This window comes from Silurus aristotelis (genome assembly GCF_946808225.1).
Source record: "Silurus aristotelis genome assembly, chromosome: 22".
Taxonomy (NCBI): Eukaryota; Metazoa; Chordata; class Actinopteri; order Siluriformes; family Siluridae; genus Silurus; species Silurus aristotelis.
In genome coordinates, this window is record NC_139595.1 from 15,982,892 (window position 1) to 16,002,182 (window position 19,291).

The 19,291-nt window shown below is 38.0% G+C and overlaps 1 protein-coding gene across 1 annotated transcript in view; it reads right to left on the minus strand.

Moving 5' to 3' along the window:
* The window catches only part of LOC310717763 (myelin basic protein-like), a gene marked incomplete at its 3' end in the record, with an annotated part of 34,734 nt that extends 16,337 nt beyond the window's left edge, over nucleotides 1-18,397 (minus strand). Inside the window, exons 1-2 of the mRNA XM_083526213.1 lie at nucleotides 18,152-18,397; nucleotides 480-538 (exon numbers count right to left, since the gene is read on the minus strand). Of these exons, the coding sequence (XP_083382339.1) occupies nucleotides 480-524 (45 nt within the window). The 5' untranslated portion in view covers nucleotides 525-538; nucleotides 18,152-18,397. The remainder of the gene's footprint in view (nucleotides 1-479; nucleotides 539-18,151) is intronic.
* Nucleotides 18,398-19,291: the final 894 nt, after the last annotated feature.

Below are 19,291 nucleotides of genomic sequence, written 5' to 3' on the forward strand. Positions count from 1 at the left end.
ATAAATCATCCTCCCACACTCTTTTAACAATCATATTTGCAAGAATATAGCGAGATGAATTTTGTGTAAATTCAAAGAAATATCACATTTATAGTGAGTACTGTAGTACAGTACTGTAGCGTAGCTGATGAATAGTTTCTCCGCTTGTCTATTGGTTGAAGGGTCCTATGATATCAAAAAAGGGGCTGAGTTAAAGATACAAGTCACTGCATTCTTTATTTTCATTGGCTAAATCTGGTGATGTAAGTCTTCAACTTCGCCCTTTTTCAACCAATAAATAAGCGGAAACCTACAGTTTCTTGTAGTGCTACTCATTTCTTATGATGAACTAAAATCGGGACCATTGGCAAAACAAAATAGTTATGTGCTAAATTGAAAAAGTGGATTGCGGAATTCGAAACTTGATAAATCGAGGGACGACTATATAAGACAAATAGTGTGTGTGTGTGCGTGTGTGCGTGTGTGTGTGTGTGTTGTACCTTGGACTCAGGCAACAATTCACGTTTTCCGAGGAGCTGTCCCATACTGCCCACAGCAACTGCAAAACACATACACACACAGAAAATGAGCCACATCTGACTAAAATTAGAAAAACAGTTTACTAAAACACACTTTTTCAGCACAATTTTTTCATCATTTATCTGAACAAATGATAGACAGGCAGGTAGGCAGACAGTCGGCGACAGACAGACAGACAGACAGACAGACAGACAGACAACAAAACAGACCGACAGATAGACCGATAAATAGACAGACAGACAGATAGACAGACTCAGACAGACAGGCAGATAGATCAATAGGCAGACAGACAAAGAAACGGATAAGGAGACAGACAGACAGACAGACAGACAGACAGACAGACAGACAGACAGACAGACAGACACAGACAGACAGACAGACAGACAGATAAAATAAAGAGACGACAGTTAGCTACAAATCAATTTAAATACAACAGTGCATGTGTTTATTTGTGTGTGTGTGTGTGTGTGTTGCCATGCTCTAATTTTACATTCTTACATTATAATTTTTTATCCTTGTATAATGACCTTCTGAACAAGATCTTTTCTTGCTGCCCAGAAATGTTTTAGACCTGAACTGATGCCTGCGGCTTTTCACTCGAATTAAATATTTTTTTTTACACTTAAATTCTTTCTAAATCCCTCTGGAACATTTTAAAAGATCACGTGCAACAATTTCACACCTCACAGAAAATATATTCACATCTCACAACGATATAAACATGTTACTTCATTTCACAGGTAGCTGATAAAATAAAATATATATCGAAAATCTGCTTACGGCTGACTGACTCGCAACAGAGAAATGAAACTGTGAGTAACATGCAAAAACACACCTCACACACACACCTCCAGGTCCACAATTCTGTATATGCCACCGAAATGTGTTATTTCCTCACATATCAAACACTAAATGTCACTGGATGTATTAAAATATTTGTCTGTCCCCTGCAAGATAAATCGTTTGCATCCAGACGACTATAACTAAATGTGGGACAGGGACGAGTACTTTAGCATCATCAATTTGTTTTTCTAACCCCGTTAATCACGTAATTGGATGGAAGCAGAGTGCGACATTTAACCACCAACTGCAGCAAAAACAGGCAAAATGTCAGCAGTGCAACAACGAAATGCAGTGCAATCAACACATCGATGCTAAGACCTTTAAGCAACATCAGCACGGCTGCAATTTCATCTGCATGTACAACAGCGAAACTGCAGTTTTGCTTTATATATATATATGGAACACCAGTCAGTACTTCACACCTCTGAGTATTTTCCACTCCTGGAACACCCATCAGTACTTCACACTTCTGAGGACTTTACACTCCTGGAACACCTGTCAGTACTTCAGCACTCATAGAACACCAGTCAGTACTTCAACACTTCTAGAACACCAGTCAGTACGTCACACTTTTGTGTACTTTACACTCCTGGAACACCAGTCAGTACTTCAACACTTCTAGAACACCAGTCAGTAAGTCACACTTCTGTGTACTTTACACTCCTGGAACACCTGTCAGTACTTCAGCACTTCTGAGTACTTTACACTCCAGGAACAGCTGTCAGTACATCAGTGGACCTGAACTACCTGTTTTATAATTTATAATAAAACCTTGAGGAAAAGTACTGCAGCAGAACTTCATCATCACGAATGAATCATGAACCAGCTCATCTTCTGTAGCAGATAGTTTAAGAAGTGTTGTGAACAAACATTAATATAAATGATTTAGCTAAACGAAGCTCAACAGGCCAGAGTCTAGCTACTGTAATCTTCTTCTCTTACACACCCTTTACTGTAGATGTTCTTTCTAGTGTAGATATGAAGGTCAGGCCCATTTTCGACAGAGGATAGTTTTGTTTCCTGATGCAAAGGATCAGGAAATGGGTGAGGAGAATGTGTTTAATCACTGAAGCTTTATCAGCATAAAAACAGGAGGAAAGAAGCTGCTTGTGCAACTTGACTAGCTGTAACAACAGTTCACAGCATGTACCAGATCCCAAAATTATTCAACCTGTTATTTTTAGTCACACTGCTGATCATGGAGGAGCAACAGAGAAACCTTTCCCTTGAACGCTATTTTTTTAATGCCTGCATTCCAACTACTTGCCTTAGCATGTCAAAAAATTAGCAACGCACTTCGAACTCACGTGGTTTATGAATATAGAGTATGGGAATGTCCGCGTGGCTGTCATTAGAACACCATGTTGAAACTGCCTGCATCATGGCAGCTTTCTGGCACAGAAAATCATTTCGTTCTCAGCCCATTGTTGGGAAAAATATCAAAATTTTATGCGTAAAAAGCTAATTCTTTCTAATGCAAGACATACCGCCCAAGTTAGTATGTTGGGATGGAATTTTCTCTGGGGCAGGAGAAAAATCCTGGCAATGTGGCCTGAAATAGTTGGCCAATAAATCACAGCAGTAGCCCCTTGAAGCAGAAATTAAAATCGTCCAAATATAACTTAATTCATACGGGAATATGTGTATGGGTGTTTAATTGAACAGTAGAGCTCAAAGTATTTCTTTTGGAAACAAAACTATATCCTTTTTGCCCATTTTTTTGCTGCATTTCAGACATGTAGTGCAAGGTCCGAATCTGAAACCATTAAAGCACCTGAAAGAAAATAACAACTGACTTCCCCAACCATTAATGGTTCTTTCCTTTATCTTATTCCAAAAAGCTCAAAGCTGAAAGCACACCATTGTATACAGCGTTTCTTAGATGCAGCAGCATGAAATTTTCCCTTCACTTGAACTAATAGACCCAAATCTGCTCAAGCATGACAATGTCTCTGTGCATAAAGATATGCTTTGCATGGTTTGGAGTGAAAGATCGTGCACTGACGTCAACCCTTTTGAACACCTTTGGGATGAATGTGATCGGTGGCCTCCTCCCCTCAACTACATCAGTACCTGATTTTACTAATGTCCTTGTAACTGAATGAACACAAATCTCCACAATCACACTCCAAAATCTAGTATCACATCTTCCCAGAAGAATGGAGATTATTATAACAGGAAATGGGAACTAAATTTGAAATAGGAGGTCCAAGAATCACATACCAATCTTAAGATCAGGTGTCCACAAGCTTATGTTAATATATAATATAATATTTACTGTATATAAAACTTTTTTTCGGCTTCTCCCATTAGGGGTCGCCACAGCGGATCATCCGCATGTTTGATTTGGCACATGTTTTTACGCTGCCCTTCCTAACGCAACCCTCCCCAATTTATCCGGGCTGGGGACCGACACTGAAAGTGGCTGGGGTTGGTTCCCTGACCGGGGATCGAACCCGGGCCACAGCAGTGAAAGCGCCGCATCCTAACCACTAGACCACCAGGGAATCAACCCCAGCTATTAGGGTTGCACAAGCCTTAGTGCCGGTCCCAAGCCCGGATAAATGGGGAGGGTTGCGTTAGGAAAGGCATCCAGCGTAAAAACATGTGCCAAATCAAACATGCGGATGGTCCGCTGTGGCGACCCCTAATGGGAGAAGCCGAAAGAAAGTTTTACTGTATATATTATTACATAAGTATCCCATTTATATTAGTGCTGAGCTAGCCAGATGAGCTAGCCAAGGGCTAGCTTGTTTTTTGGCCTTGTTTTTTAGCCCTTAGACAAATCCTGTTTTTTTCACATCTTTAAAACTGTTTTACACATTCCACTGTGCGATAAAGTAGAAGCAGTAAGACATAATGCAAGTGCTATAAAAAAAGTGACTGAACCTGATAAGCTTTCCTCTGATCTGTTGCCATGTGGGAGCAGACACATCAGAACATCTTAACATTAGTCACTGTTTACAAGCAGGTCAACAAGTTTAAACACTGCTGCTCTCGTCTCACAAGTAAAATAATCTTATTATTCACCAAGATGACGAGAGTCTTGTCTGAAGAAAGGGTGTGGGGTTTAAGAGAAGGAGATTTGGGGTGTTGAAAGTGACAAAAGAGCTCTGGGAAGTTTATCAGTAATCAGTCAATAATCAGTATGCAGACATTTTGTGTGGTTTCTGACTCTCTAAATGCAAACGTTGTCTATCTATACAGCAACCACATAGCTAAAAGCAGGCATATCAGCCATCTTGAAAGCAGAATCACTTTCCACCAAAAGTGTGTGTGTGTGTGTAGATATGTGACGTAATTTAGGTATTTCCAACAGTGCTAAACCAGAAGCTAAAAACATGTCTTGGCTTGATCAGTCTCTATCCGGTATCAATAGACATTAGTTTATTTATTTTTTGGTCCTACATAATGTTTTTATTGCTAGTTGAAAAGGACACAGAAATTAAATTGGACTTTGTTTCCAAATACAGATTAGCACACACACACACACACGCGCAATTAGTTACAACATTGCATAACAGCCTTCTGGATCATGCAAGGATTTGAAAGACAAGAGGGTTGTTTAAGAAATTCAAGAAAACACATGTGGTTTACAACAAACCCTCAATGGAGCAATAAACGCAATGATCAGTGAGACTAATACTAACACAAGAGCCTATTCTTCAATCAAACACACATAAACACACACAGAGCTTGGAATGCAGGTATGAACAAGATAACAATGCACTGATTTGAGAAATGTGAGGTTAATTAATACGAGCTCGGCCCATTTGGATCAAGTGGTTTTTAATTCACTGACTCCAAAATGTATTTAATTTCAGAGAAGCATCTTAGCTAGTATCTCTCTCTCTCTCTATATATATATCCCTCACACACAAACACACATTTCTTTAGTTCTTTACAGTAACACATTTTCAAACTCATCTTTAAATCCGTTGTCACAATGCTAGGTCATGAGTTAGCATGTTTACTCTGCCGCTAATTCGGGGGTTAGCCAGTTTATTGTTATGCTAGTTGTATTACAATGCTTATTAGCTTATTTACTACTAAACACATGGCAAACTGTTGTATCATGTATACTCCAATGCTAGTTTATGTTTGCCTCTGTATATGGCTAGGTCATGTGTTAAACTGTTTGAGAATCAGAAAGTCAGAAAGTCAATGTCTGCAAACAAATCCCAGCACCAAGCTACGCTCCGAGCTGCCACAGCTGGGCCCTTGAACAAGGCCCTTAACCCTCATCTTTCCAGGTGTATAAATGACAAATGAAAGTCACTCAGGAGAAGTGCATCTGCCTGATGCGAATTAGAAACTTAAGTGAGATTATAATTCCAACAATTATAGTTGTTTATCATATGTTTTTGTCTTACAATTTAATTAAATACTAATAAACATAGCGAAAGCACACATTGATGGTGTGATAGTAATAATTATAATTACAACAATACACACACACACACACATATATATATATATATATATATATATATATATATATATATATATATATATATATATATATATATATATATATATATAATTATTTTTATTAATACATGGTCAAAACATTTAATTTTCAGACATTTATTGCTGGGTTACAATTGCTGCCAGAGTCCAAAAAACCAAGCAGCAGGACATAATTCAGTACTTAAATTAAAGCAATTGTTTAAAACTTGTGTGCCAACAAGTAACAGGGATCAACAAGGAACCAAATCTAACACTACAACATTAAACATTATTTTTTACATTGTAAAAGTAACATTGTGATATCAAAGCATTGAAGAGTAATCAATTTGCACTTTCTCCTGATCTGGAACTTAAAAACTGCATTTGAATGATTGTCCAAAACTGTTGGAATAATGTCACTCCCAAAACTCACATATCTAAAAGTAAAAAAAAAGAGAGAGAAAACAAAACATCAACCCTTTTACAAAGAAATTACACAAGTCAAGTTTAATTAAACTTAAATTAATTAAAAAAAGAAAAAGAAAAAACAAAAGAAAAAATATATACCATAATTTTTTTAAAACATTTTTATTTTAAAAGCGGGAAATAGTTCACCCATAACTGCAATCATGGCAAACTAAGTTACAGTGAGGAAAATAAGTATTTGAACACCCTGCTATTTTGCTATTAAATCCAGAAATCACAATATATGATTTTTAAACTATTTATTTGTATAATACAGCTGCAAATAAGTATTTGAACACCTGAGAAAGTCAATGTTAATATTTGGTACAGTAGCCTTTGTTTGCAATTACAGGGTCAAATGTTTCCTGTAGATTTTCACCAGGTTTGCACACACTGCAGGAGGGATTTTGGCCCACTCCTCCACACAGATCTTCTCTAGATCAGTCAGGTTTCTGGCCTGTCGCTGAGAAACACGAAGTTTGAGCTCTCTCCAAAGATTCTCTATTGGGTTTAGGACTGGAGACTGGCTAGGCCATGCCAGAACCTTGATATGCTTCTTACAGAGCCACTCCTTGGTTATCCTGGCTGTGTGCTTCAGGTCATTGTAATGTTGGAGGACCCAGACTCAACCTATCTTCAATGCTCTAACTGACGAAAGGAGGTTGTTCCCCAAAATCTTGCAATACATGGCCCCGGTCATCCTCTCCTTAATACAGTGCAGTCGCCCTGTACCATGTGCAGAAAAACACCCCCAAAGCATGATGCTACCACCCCCATGCTTCACAGTAGGGACGTTGTTCTTGGGATGGTACTCATCATTCTTCTTCCTCCAAACATCTTTAGTGGAATTATGACCCAGAAGTTCTATTTTGGTCTCATCTGACCACATGACTTTCTCCCATGACTCCTCTGGATCATCCAAATGGTCATTCCCAAACTTAAGACGTGCCTGGACATGTGCTGGTTCAAGCAGGGGAACCTTCTGTGCCATGCATGATTTCAAACAATGACGTCTTAGTGTATTACCAACAGTAACCTTGGAAACGGTGGTCGCAGCTCTTTTCAGATCATTGACCAGCTCCTCCCGTGTAGTTCTGGGCTGATTTCTCACCTTCCTTAGGATCATTGAGACCTGACGAGGTGAGATCTTGCATGGAGCCCCAGTCCGAGGGAGATTGACAGTCATGTTTAGCTTCTTCCATTTTCTAATGATTGCTCCAACAGTGGACCTTTTTTCACCAAGCTGCTTGGCAATTTCCCCGTAGCCCTTTCCAGCCTTGTGGAGGTGTACAATTTTGTCTCTAGTGTCTTTGGACAGCTCTTTGGTCTTGGCCATGTTAGTAGTTGGATTCTTACTGATTGTATGGGGTGGACAGGTGTCTTTATGCAGCTAACGACCTCAAACAGGTGCATCTAATTTAGGATAATAAATGTAGTGGAGGTGGACATTTTAAAGGCAGACTAACAGGTCTTTGAGGGTCAGAATTCTAGCTGATAGACAGGTGTTCAAATACTTATTTGCAGCTGTATCATACAAATAAATAGTTTAAAAATCATATATTGTGATTTCTGGATTTTTTTTTTTAGATTATGTCTCTCACAGTGGACATGCACCTACGATGACAATTTCAGACCCCTCCATGATTTCTAAGTGGGAGAACTTGCAAAATAGCAGGGTGTTCAAATACTTATTTTCCTCACTGTATATATTAAATCAAAACTGATTAAGTCATAAAAATAGTTGATCTTTAAGTGTAAATCATTTATAAATATAAAAAATATCTTACCTTGTAAAATCTCCAAATTTTTTCATCCGAATGTTCCTTGTCGCTGAGTCTATATTGCAGGAAGTATTGCACCCGAACTTTATTATTTTATTTGTTTGTTTTTTTCGACTGTATGGTGGATGCGAAACATCTACATTCGCACCTTATGGCAGCAAATCAGGTATAGTGATGTAATTTGATCAGGTTGCTTTCATGTCCATTACATTCAAGTTATAAAAGAGTAATTTAGAATAATAATAGTTATTTTTTAGCATTTTAAATATATCTTATGTGAATTGTTTGTTTCTATTAAAGAAAGAGCTTGAATAATTTCATGCCCCTGCATTTACATTTATGGATTTGGTGGATCTACAGCCAACAGCAGAGATGCAGAGAAAAGAACAAGACTGACCTCTCAAATGACTCTCTAAGAGTAAATCAATGTTTTACTCTCAAATTCTACATTAACATCTATGTGGCACTAGTTTCACATAGTAATTAATTCCATAACTCAACATCTCATATTTTTTTGTACTTTAATATATTGTGTAACACCGTTCATGATGCATTAAAGTATATGCATCTGACGTTTTTTCCACGATTGTAAATATACTTTATTATATATGTCGCAAGCAACCAATAGAACTACAAATATGTTCATATACTGTACTGTATAATTTTATATACAGTACAGACCAAAAGTTTGGACACACCTTCTCATTCAAAGAGTTTTCTTTATTTTCATGACTATGAAAATTGTAGAGTCACACTGAAGGCATCAAGGGCTATTTGACCAAAAAGGAGCGTGATGGGGTGCTGCGCCAGATGACCTGGCCTCCACAGTCACCGCACCTGAACCCAATCGAGATGGTTTAGGGGTGAGCTGGACCGCAAAATGAAGGCAAAAGGGCCAACAAGTGCCAAGCATCTCTCGGGGAACTCCTTCAAGACTGTTGGAAGACCATTTCAGGTGACTACCTCTTGAAGCTCATCAAGAGAACGCCAAGAGTGTGCAAAGCAGTAATCTAAGCAAAAGGTGGCTACTTTGAAGAACCTAGAATATGACATTTTTCAGTTGTTTCACACTTTTTTGTTATGTATATAATTCCATATATAATTCCACATGTGTTAATTCATAGTTTTGATGCCTTCAGTGTGAATCTACAATTTTCATAGTCATGAAAATAAAGAAAACTCTTTGAATGAGAAGGTGTGTCCAAACTTTTGGTCTGTACTGTATGTGTTCATATATGGCCATATATTAGATTTCCGTATGGGTTTTGCCGTTGCTAGGATGCTAGTTTGTTAGATTTAGTTGAGTATAATGCTAATTTGTGTAGTTAGTATTTGCATTTTAATGCTAGTCCTATTTTTTTATTTCAATGCTTTTTCATGTGTTTCTGTTTACTCTGATCTTGGTTCATAAAGCTGCCTGATTCCAGAGAACGGAAAAAGGCGACCTTTAAGGCTCTCTCGAGACTTGACATATTGGAGGAAAATATTAATAGTTTGTTCGAAAACAAATGTACTAATGTGAACACGAAACGTTTAAACCGATTCAAAACACATTTAAATCAAGCACATCGGGGAGCCTTGGCAACCGAAGAGTTAGTGTAAGAAAAAAGCAAGAAAAAAAAAAAACAAGGGAAGGAAAAGTCAGAAATGTGTGAGAACAGTCAAAAGGAGAGAAAACCTCAAAGCAGCTGCACAGTTCATGCACTTGTACACTGCTTGAGCATAATACGAGTGTACTATCCCACATACCCTAAATTCTCTGCTTTCTGCGATGAGGCTCCGGGTTTCTCATTATTCAAAAGTGTGTTTCAGAAGTATGCGTATTTGAAAGTACGCTCATTTAAAACTGACCCTTGCTCATTGAAGCTGATTATGACTCTGTAACGGGGAACTCAAAACATATCTACAGAATTTCATTCTGATGCGTTCGGGTTCTTTTCATGCACAAATCATAAAAACAATACAGATATGCCGTCACACGCTGTTCAATGCTAATGAATATGCTAAACTGTTGTAGACTAAATGAATTCAATTTCTTGGGCTATATTTCATAAGCCGTTTTTCTTGCGCATTTATTTCTCAACTATGAAATAAGGGTAATTACAATGAATTACAGCTGCTGCTTTGTGCCAAGGATAATTAAAGCTAATACAACAAAATTATGGCTACATTAAACAAAATATGCTAATCGTGTTAAAGTTGATTAATGCTAACGCGTTCATACTGGGGAAAAAAAAAAAGAGGCACGAGTAAGCCTAATATGCTAACGCAAACACACAAATTGGCATTGCTGTATATGCAGAGAAAAACACATTTTACACGAGCAGGATAGACAATACTGATATTGTATAGTGACAATACTGATAGAGTTCGTTAAGATAGCAACTAAATGTATTTTCAATACACCATGCTAAACAGATTCCATACAGCTGGTAAAATATTTTAATAAAAAGTACATGTGATACATGTGATATGCCAAAAGAGTACAGTGGGGTATTTGACCAAGATTGTGATATCACAATACTTTGCCCTGATCCAAGTCAGATGGCCCAGTAGAAGGCCATCAAGTCGAGACATGGCCTAGCCAACACAGAAGTCTTAAAGAAAGGTGATCGGCATGGGAAAGTATATTATATATAACACAGAGCAATTTGCAGGCATGTGGACGAGCGACAATTCAGGTGTGGAGGGCTTTGCTACGTTTGCCTGCCCCGCAAACGAATACACTAACCAGGCATAACTTTATAGCCACTGATCAGGCATAACAATTATGACCACCTGCCTAATATTGTGTTGGTCCCCACCAATTTTGATAAATACTGACCACTGCAGACCGGGAACACCTCACAAGAGCTGCAGTTTTGGAGATGCTCTGACCAAGTCGTCTAGCCATAACAATTTGACCTTTGTCAAACTCGCTCACATCCTTACGCTTGTCCATTTTTCCTGCTTCTAACACACCAACTTTGAGGACAAAATGTTCACTTGCTGCCTAATAAATCCCACCTAATAACAGGTGGCATGATGAAGAGATAATCAGTGTTTATACGGTGTGTAAAATACGTATTAAACAAGTCACATTTGATCTTAGTAAATATATTTCTAAAGGTGCTATTGACGTGAAATCTTTAGCAGATGTTGATATCAACCCATTTAGTCCACACATACAAAGAAATAAACCATACATATCCATAAATGAAGTTATGTGTAATAATGTGTAATGACACAGAAAAAGAATTGAACACATGAAGAAAGGGAGGTGAAAAAAGGAATTAAAAGCCAAGACACCAGCTGAAATCAATCAGTAATTAGAAAGCAGTCCTGCCCCTTGACAGTGCAAATTAACATCAGCTGCTTCAGTCCCAACTAATAGCCTATATAAAGGTGTCCTATTACCAAGATGTCATACAAGGAACATCTCATGATGGGTAAAGCAAAAAGCTCTATCAAGACCTTCGCAACCTTATTATTGCAAAAACTTACTAATAGCATTGGTTACAGAAGGATTTCAAAACTTCTAAATGTTCTAGTAAGCACCGTTGGGGCCATAATCCAGAAGTGGAAAGAACATTTCACCATAAACCCACCATGACCAGGTGTTTTTCACATAATTTCTGCCAGATAGGAGCCAAGGACCACTTGTGGAGAGCTTCAGAAAGACCTGGAATTAGCAGGTACAATTGTTGAAGCTCGTTTAAAGTTTGATGCAGAACATTTTGGACTTCAATAGTCACCACAGACCAGCTGAAATACTGGTAAAATACAGTCTGGTCAGATGAGACCAAAATGTAACTCTTTGGATGCCATGATACACACCATGTTTGGAGAACTAATGGCACTGCACATCACCCCAAAAAAACACCATTCCAACAGTGAAGTTTGGAGGTGGGAACATCATGGTGTGGTGCCAAACAATAATGGCAAACTTTATATAATTGAAGGAAGGATGAATGGAAAAATGTACAGAGACATTCTTGATAAAAATCTGCTGCCATCCACCAGGATGATGAAGATGAAACAAGGGTGGACATTTCAGCAAGACAGATCCCAAACACACAGCCGAGGAAACTCTCAATTAGTTTTCAAAGAAAGAAAATAAAGCTGCTAGAATGGTTACCTGATTTGAATCCTATTAAACATTTATTGAAAGAACTAAAGAACAGAGTTCATAGAAGAAGCCACAGAAACTTAAAGGTTTCACGACTGATTCTTAAGAAAAAGCGCTAATCGTCTTATTAATAAATTATCAAAATAAAAAAATCTAAATACCGTTAGTTGCAGCCCTGATATAATATAAATAAATTTAAAACGAATCACACACTCCAGATAAAGGACATGCTATATTCCAGAAGGACACACACGCACACAAACATTCTTTCAACTGAGTGTGAGCTGAGTAGCTTGCGTGGAGGGTGTGTGTCTGTGTGAGGCAAGAAAGAAAAGAGAAAGAGAAAGAGAAACAGACAGAGAGAGAGAGAGAGAGAGAGAGAGAGAGAGAGAGAGAGAGAGAGAGAGAGAGAAAGAAAGTGTGAGAGATAGAGAGAAACTGAGAGAAACTCTCAAACCTTTCACCTTTACACACTTTACACACACACACACACACACACACACACACACACACACACACACACACACACACACACACACACACACAGAATCTATGCTTTTGAGACTGTGGGTAGAATCTGGCAGTAACTGTCCATTCCCTATTCAGTGTGTGTGTGTGTGTGTGTGTGTGTGTGTGTGTGTGTAAAGTGTGTAAAGGTGAAAGGTTTGAGAGTCGTATATAAACAGGAAGCAGATGAGACAGAAGTTAGTAACTTTCTGTGTATGCAAAGGTTTGGGGCTTGCGCACGCACGCACGCACGCACGCACGCACACGCACACGCGCACACGCGCACACGCGCACACGCGCACACGCGCACACGCACACACGCACACACACACACACACACACACCCCCAATAATGCACTAAATCCCATTACACCAACTCTGTCCTTAACCTCAGTGTTTTATATCTGAGCTCATTTGCTAATAGAGATACAGCTGCTACACAATTTATGTTTTATTAATAAGTTAATGATATTTTGTACAAAAAAAATAGGCAAAAGCCAGTAGAGTTTAAGGGTGATTTCTAATAGCGTTAAAAGGCGTCAATTTAAAACTAGCATTCAAATTGAATCAACAATTTGGGGACGGCCCGTTCTTGTTGCAACATGACTGCGCACCAGTGCACAAAGCAAGGTCCATAAAGACATGGATGAGTGAGTTTGGTGTGGAAGAACTTGACTGGCCTGCACAGAGTTCTGACCTCAACCCGATAAAAAACCTTTGGAATAAATTAGAGCGGAGACTACGATCCAGGTCTTTTTCTTCCAAAATCAGTGTCTGACCTCACAAAATGTGCTTCTGGAAACCTTGTGGAAAGCCAATTGAAGCTGTTATAGATGTTATAGATTAAGAATCAGATGTTACTTAAGGTCAAGGCAAACTAGCGAATACTTTTGGCAATATAGTTTGTGTGTGTATATATATATATATATATATATATATATATATATATATATATATATATATATATATATATATATATATATATAAATAAAGGTTTTCGATTTTAGTTTCTGAGCTAGAGAGCATGGAGAAAGTGCTCAATAGTGCATTATTCCTTATTTATGTAAATGCAAATTACTTTATTAAGCCACATTAATGGATACGTTAAAATCAAACATCTGGTTGGTATTAATATGTTCTAAAATATGATAAAAAGACTCTACACTTGTAACTTGAAAAGTCTTTAGTAAGAAATAACTGCTGTACACTACAATGAGTTGATTTATACGTTTCTGTCTGTTATTTTTTTATTTATTTATACCAGGGACTCCAAACTAAAGCAGATCTGATGAAGCATGGAGCATGATTTGAGCATTTTTGGATTCAGGTCAGAATCCAAAGGAGGCTATTAATCACATACACACTATTTAGACAAAATTACTGGGACACCAGGCTTTTCCAGCCAAAGTTGGAGGCACACAATTTTATAGAATGTCTTTGAACGCTGTAGCATATTATGTTCCCTTTATCTGAACTAGAAGACCCAAACTTGTTCCAGTATGCAATGCCAAAATTCACAAAGTCAGCTCCTTAAAGAGATATGGTTTACATGGATTTTAATGGATGATCTTGAGTGGCCTGCTCTGACCTCAACCCTATTAAACACCTTTAAGATGATAAGTTTACAAGTTTATAAGCGCTTTTCACAATGGACATTGTCTCAAAGCAGCTTTACAGAATTTTAGAATTAAGGTGAAAGATGTGGCCTAAGGATGAACCCTGGGGTGACCGTGGCAAGAAAAAACTCCCTTACATGTTATAAGGAAGAAACCTTGCGAGGAACCAGACTCAGAAGTGGAACCAATCCTCAATGGGGTGATATCAAGAGTGTGATTACAAATCTTGAAACCATACAAAACATACTCTGAAGCGTAAGAACTAACATGATCACTGGAGTGTGTAATTATGAATAATGTCCTTTCTACAGTCTTATACAGTCAGTTGACGTTATGGAACCAAGAGCTACTGAGCAACTCTTAATATAGCTCAACATCTGAGATCATCATAGATCCAACACAAACTCCTTCATGGCAGAGCCTTTAAACATTCAAAGAGGTCCAATGTCCAAATTCTATATAAAGTGGGATCCAAATGGCGCTGTAACATCTCTAGATGGTTTAGGATGTTTGCATCTACTTCTTTATAGGTCCAAAATCTTCATGAGGTGGGACACAACTGGAGCTGACGCAACCTCAGGATGCTTTGGGATGGGTAGAGAAAGAGTACATCAGTACCTGCCATTACTAACGTCCTCGTGGCTGAAGGAATCTCCACAAATCTCCACAAGCACACTCCAAAATCTAGTGGAACGTCTTGCCAGAAGAGTGAAGGTTATTATAATGCCATTTTTTCCGCTATTACTGCATGTGTGGAGACGGAGGATTATGTCTTTATTATTTTCTGATGCTCATTTCTAGGTTTCTTTGACTAACCCGTAACCCTGTTGCCAAGAAAAATAAAAAAACACGAGTTTTGGAAACCTGGCTGTGCTTATATATATTTCTGTTGCAACTGGAGAAGCTATCTGTGACTGAAGCTCTCCCTTCAACCAGACTCAACGCGTTACAACGGCTTGTATCTAAACAGTAGCTGACCAAGTAAGGCATTGTTCACTGTCTTCGTCCTTCCTTTCACAACTATTTCTCTGGAGAGTTTATCTTTTGGCATCTTCGTGCATTCAAAAATCACCCGATGGAAGTTTTTTCTCTCAATGCCGTGAAGCTCAGAACACAGGTGAGGTGCGTTTTTTTAGTTTCCGTTCGGAAATTTCATTGGTCTAATGTTATGTCTCTCAGTTTTTTGGCTTGAAGTTTGTGAAACCGAGAAAACCCCAGGAAAAATCCATAAATTAGCCGCTTCGTTGTTTAAGCCGCGGGCTACAAAACGTGGGAAAAAATCAGCGGCTAATAGTCCGAAAAATACGGTATGTATGTATGTATGTATGTATGTTCCATCATGTATATGATCATAATCAGAATGGAGTTTTTTTGTTAAATCGGTACTCACGCTTTATTGTATAACCTGAAATGAAGGACGCGTTAAAGAATATTCTAGAATTCTGGCTATTGAGATCATGTGGTGCAGTGTGGAATGTATTATTCTCTACTGGTCTCTGTAATCACATGGTGTAAAACCGGCTCCACACACACACACACACACACACACACACACACACACACACACACACACACACACACACACACACACAAAAACAATTCTCTGAGAAAACACTTAAGCACACCTGACCGTTAGACACACACACACACACACACACACACACACGAAATAGAACTAAACAGATGAATTACTTCCTCTTATACTATAGTAAAACTACAACTGAGCTATTTCAGGGGGAACTTATACCTTGGCTTCTGTATCATCTGAAAAGGTCAATCACTCACTGCACGCTACAGGAGATAAAAAAAAAAGAAAACTTGAGATACTCTAGACCCAAGGTTCTCAAAACATTTCATATGAAGAGCCAAAAATCTAATTTCAGGGCCGTGGGCTGAAAGCAATCGGCATTTCAATGAATCTCGTAGTACCATGAAAACAATCCCATTTATAGTACAATAGAATATGTCAATGCCATTTTCTTTTCCTTTTTTTTCTATTCTCATATATGGCATAGGAGGCCAAATCAATGGTCACCACAGACCAGGCACCTGGTTAAGGCTTTGGGTTACTGAGGCCACTCTTGGGGCCCTTAAGCAATGCCCTTAAACCTCTGTGCTCCAGGGGTGCTGTAACATGACTGACCCTGCGCTCTGACCCCAGCTTTCTAACATCGCTGGGACATGCAAAGAAATAACTATTTCCCTGTGGGATTAATAAAGTATTCAATAAAGTAGGTGAAAGACAAAATTGCTCAAATTCCATGTGGAGTCAATTTCCAAAATGGCTGCTCTCGAACCATGGAGGACATTTAGCTTCAAGTTTCTGGAGTGAAAACTTTGAACATACATGAAACAAATTGGCCAAATACCTAATAATATACTAAATGAATTCAATCAAACACATTTAAAAGATGATTGTGTTGTAATAACAAGATATCATACAGCTTATTACATCAGTATAATGAGACATTAATGCAAGCTGCCACTTACAAACACATTCAGTATGTTTATACTGAGAAATTTTCATATGAGATCAAAACCTTTCCCTTATTTTGTTAGAATTTTACTTTTGGGGGCTTCACATGAAGACATTTAACATAGTTTGATATGAAATAGTGTTGCCAATGGGTGACTGGAACAAAGTTCTGTGGACAGATGTGTCCACATTTTACATTGATGGCTAAAGATAGATTTTTAGCAGACTGCCTCACACTCACAGTTGAGCATGGAGGTGGAAGCTTAATGGTGTGGCAAATTGGAACTGACTTCAGCATACAACAAGACAAACCTATATCCAAGCTCTGAAAACATATTTATACTGTGTGTTTTCTATCCTGCCAAGTCACTGCACCTAAATCCTATTGAACTGCTCTGGGATGAACTGGTTCACAAAATCAGAAAGGAATCTAACCAACTAGTGAAGAACGGTTTTGGCAAGTTTGACCAGAACCATGGCAAAATATTTCAGCTGAATGTTCAGAGAAAAGAACTGTCCTGATTCCAAGATTGTATAAAGCCGTGCAAGGGAGGAATTTTTTAAAAAGGTAAAGCTGAACATCTGTTGGTTGGTGAAAGTAAATACCATTAAATGACCTAGATAGCTGCATAGAAACAAAAGGAACATGCACATGTCTCACAAACACCATAAAGTTCTAGGTGCTGCCACCAGAACTCTGCAAGAAACTTGGCTCTTAGCGACTCAGCCTCGTACAAGACGACGGGTGTGACCGTGGTGACGCAACTCTTAGGTGAAGCTTTGGAAGTCGATCTGTTTGAGAACTTCACGGGAAGAAAAAAAGACTCAAAGAATAAAGCTCTGCTGCATCGTTGTTGTTTTTTAAAGAAAGTGACATGATAGAAAGAAACGAACATCAAATCAAAAAAGACTACCAAAAGGTATTTGAAATGCATTGTGGGTAATCATTCAAAGTTCACCAAAGAGAACATATGAGCAGGTGTTGATATGATGAAAAGAGGGTTCACAAAACCGGATGTAATGTGTTTATTCTGTGACAGATTAATATGTAGGTGTACTATTGATGTGGATTTGACCAGTTGTTATATAATTCGTAGTAAACATGGGTATGCATCATGAAGTAAAACCACCCACCCACGCACACGCGCGCGACCTATGCCTGAAATAAATAACAAACAAACATAAGCAAGCAAATAAATAAATAATCCGTATCAGATATAGGCAGTCCGGTTTGTTTTTGCTGATTAGGAGTGTAAATTCAGTGTTAGCTATTTCAATTAGTTGCAAGGTCACATCCTGTACCATGTTACTTTCTTTTTTTTTTTTGCGTTCAAGGCTCGCGCTGGATTGCATACGTACGATGGAATTGCATATGTAATGTACGTACCCTTACGCGCTCAGCGGAATAAACACATGCACGCTCGGCTTCTGTACTGCAACCTGCTGAAAACAAGATCTTTTTTCTTTCCTGGGTTTTTTTCTCCTTTTTTTCCTTCGTTCCTTACTCCGTGTTTGTGTGTATATTTTGCTTCCTGGTTGAGGTGGCGTGTGTGTGTGCGTGTGTGCGTGTATGTGTGCGTGCGTGTGCACCGGGGCGGAGCGAGACCTGCCTGCGCGAGCCCGAACACGCCGCATCTCTCTATCGCGACCTTATCGCTGTCACGACACGCGCGCATGCGCAATCGGCGTTCACGTTGCATTCCAAAGGAAAGAAGGGGAAAATTAATAGGAGATTTTTTTTGGCAAACAATATAATTAGAATGTTTTATTTGCAGCAGTGCAAATATATATATATATTAAAAAAAAACCGTATGGAAAGTTTTTCACGTGTGTATGTTTTCTTGCTCCATGTGATTATTGGAGTTGGAGTCGTGCCCAGAAACACACTCATTTTTTCCCAGCAAAATGAGAGTTTACACAGGTTGCAACACCTTTCACACACACACACACACACACACACACACACACACACACACACACACACACACACACACACTTGCAGTAGCCACCAATACGGAAATGTGATGTATGTACACATATACATTTATTAAAAATATACACATAAAAAGTGAAAACATATATGTACACACACACACACACACACACACACACACACACACACACACACACACACATATATATATCTGCCTATATTTAAAAAAAATATTAGAAAATGGAACAATTTCATATACTGACATATAAAACTATCCTATATTTATGTATAATATTAATGTCTAATTATATATATATATATATATATATATATATATATATATATATATATATATATATATATATATATATATATATATATATATAATATATATATTATATATATTAATTTACGAGATATATGTGTATATTTATATATATCACGTAAAATAATTATCAATATATATGACATATTTCTTTGTATATATGTTTAATATAAAAATTACACATATTGCTTACATACATGTTACATATATATGTCTCTAATATATGTTTTTATATAGTTTTAGTATATATATTACATTTAAAATGATAA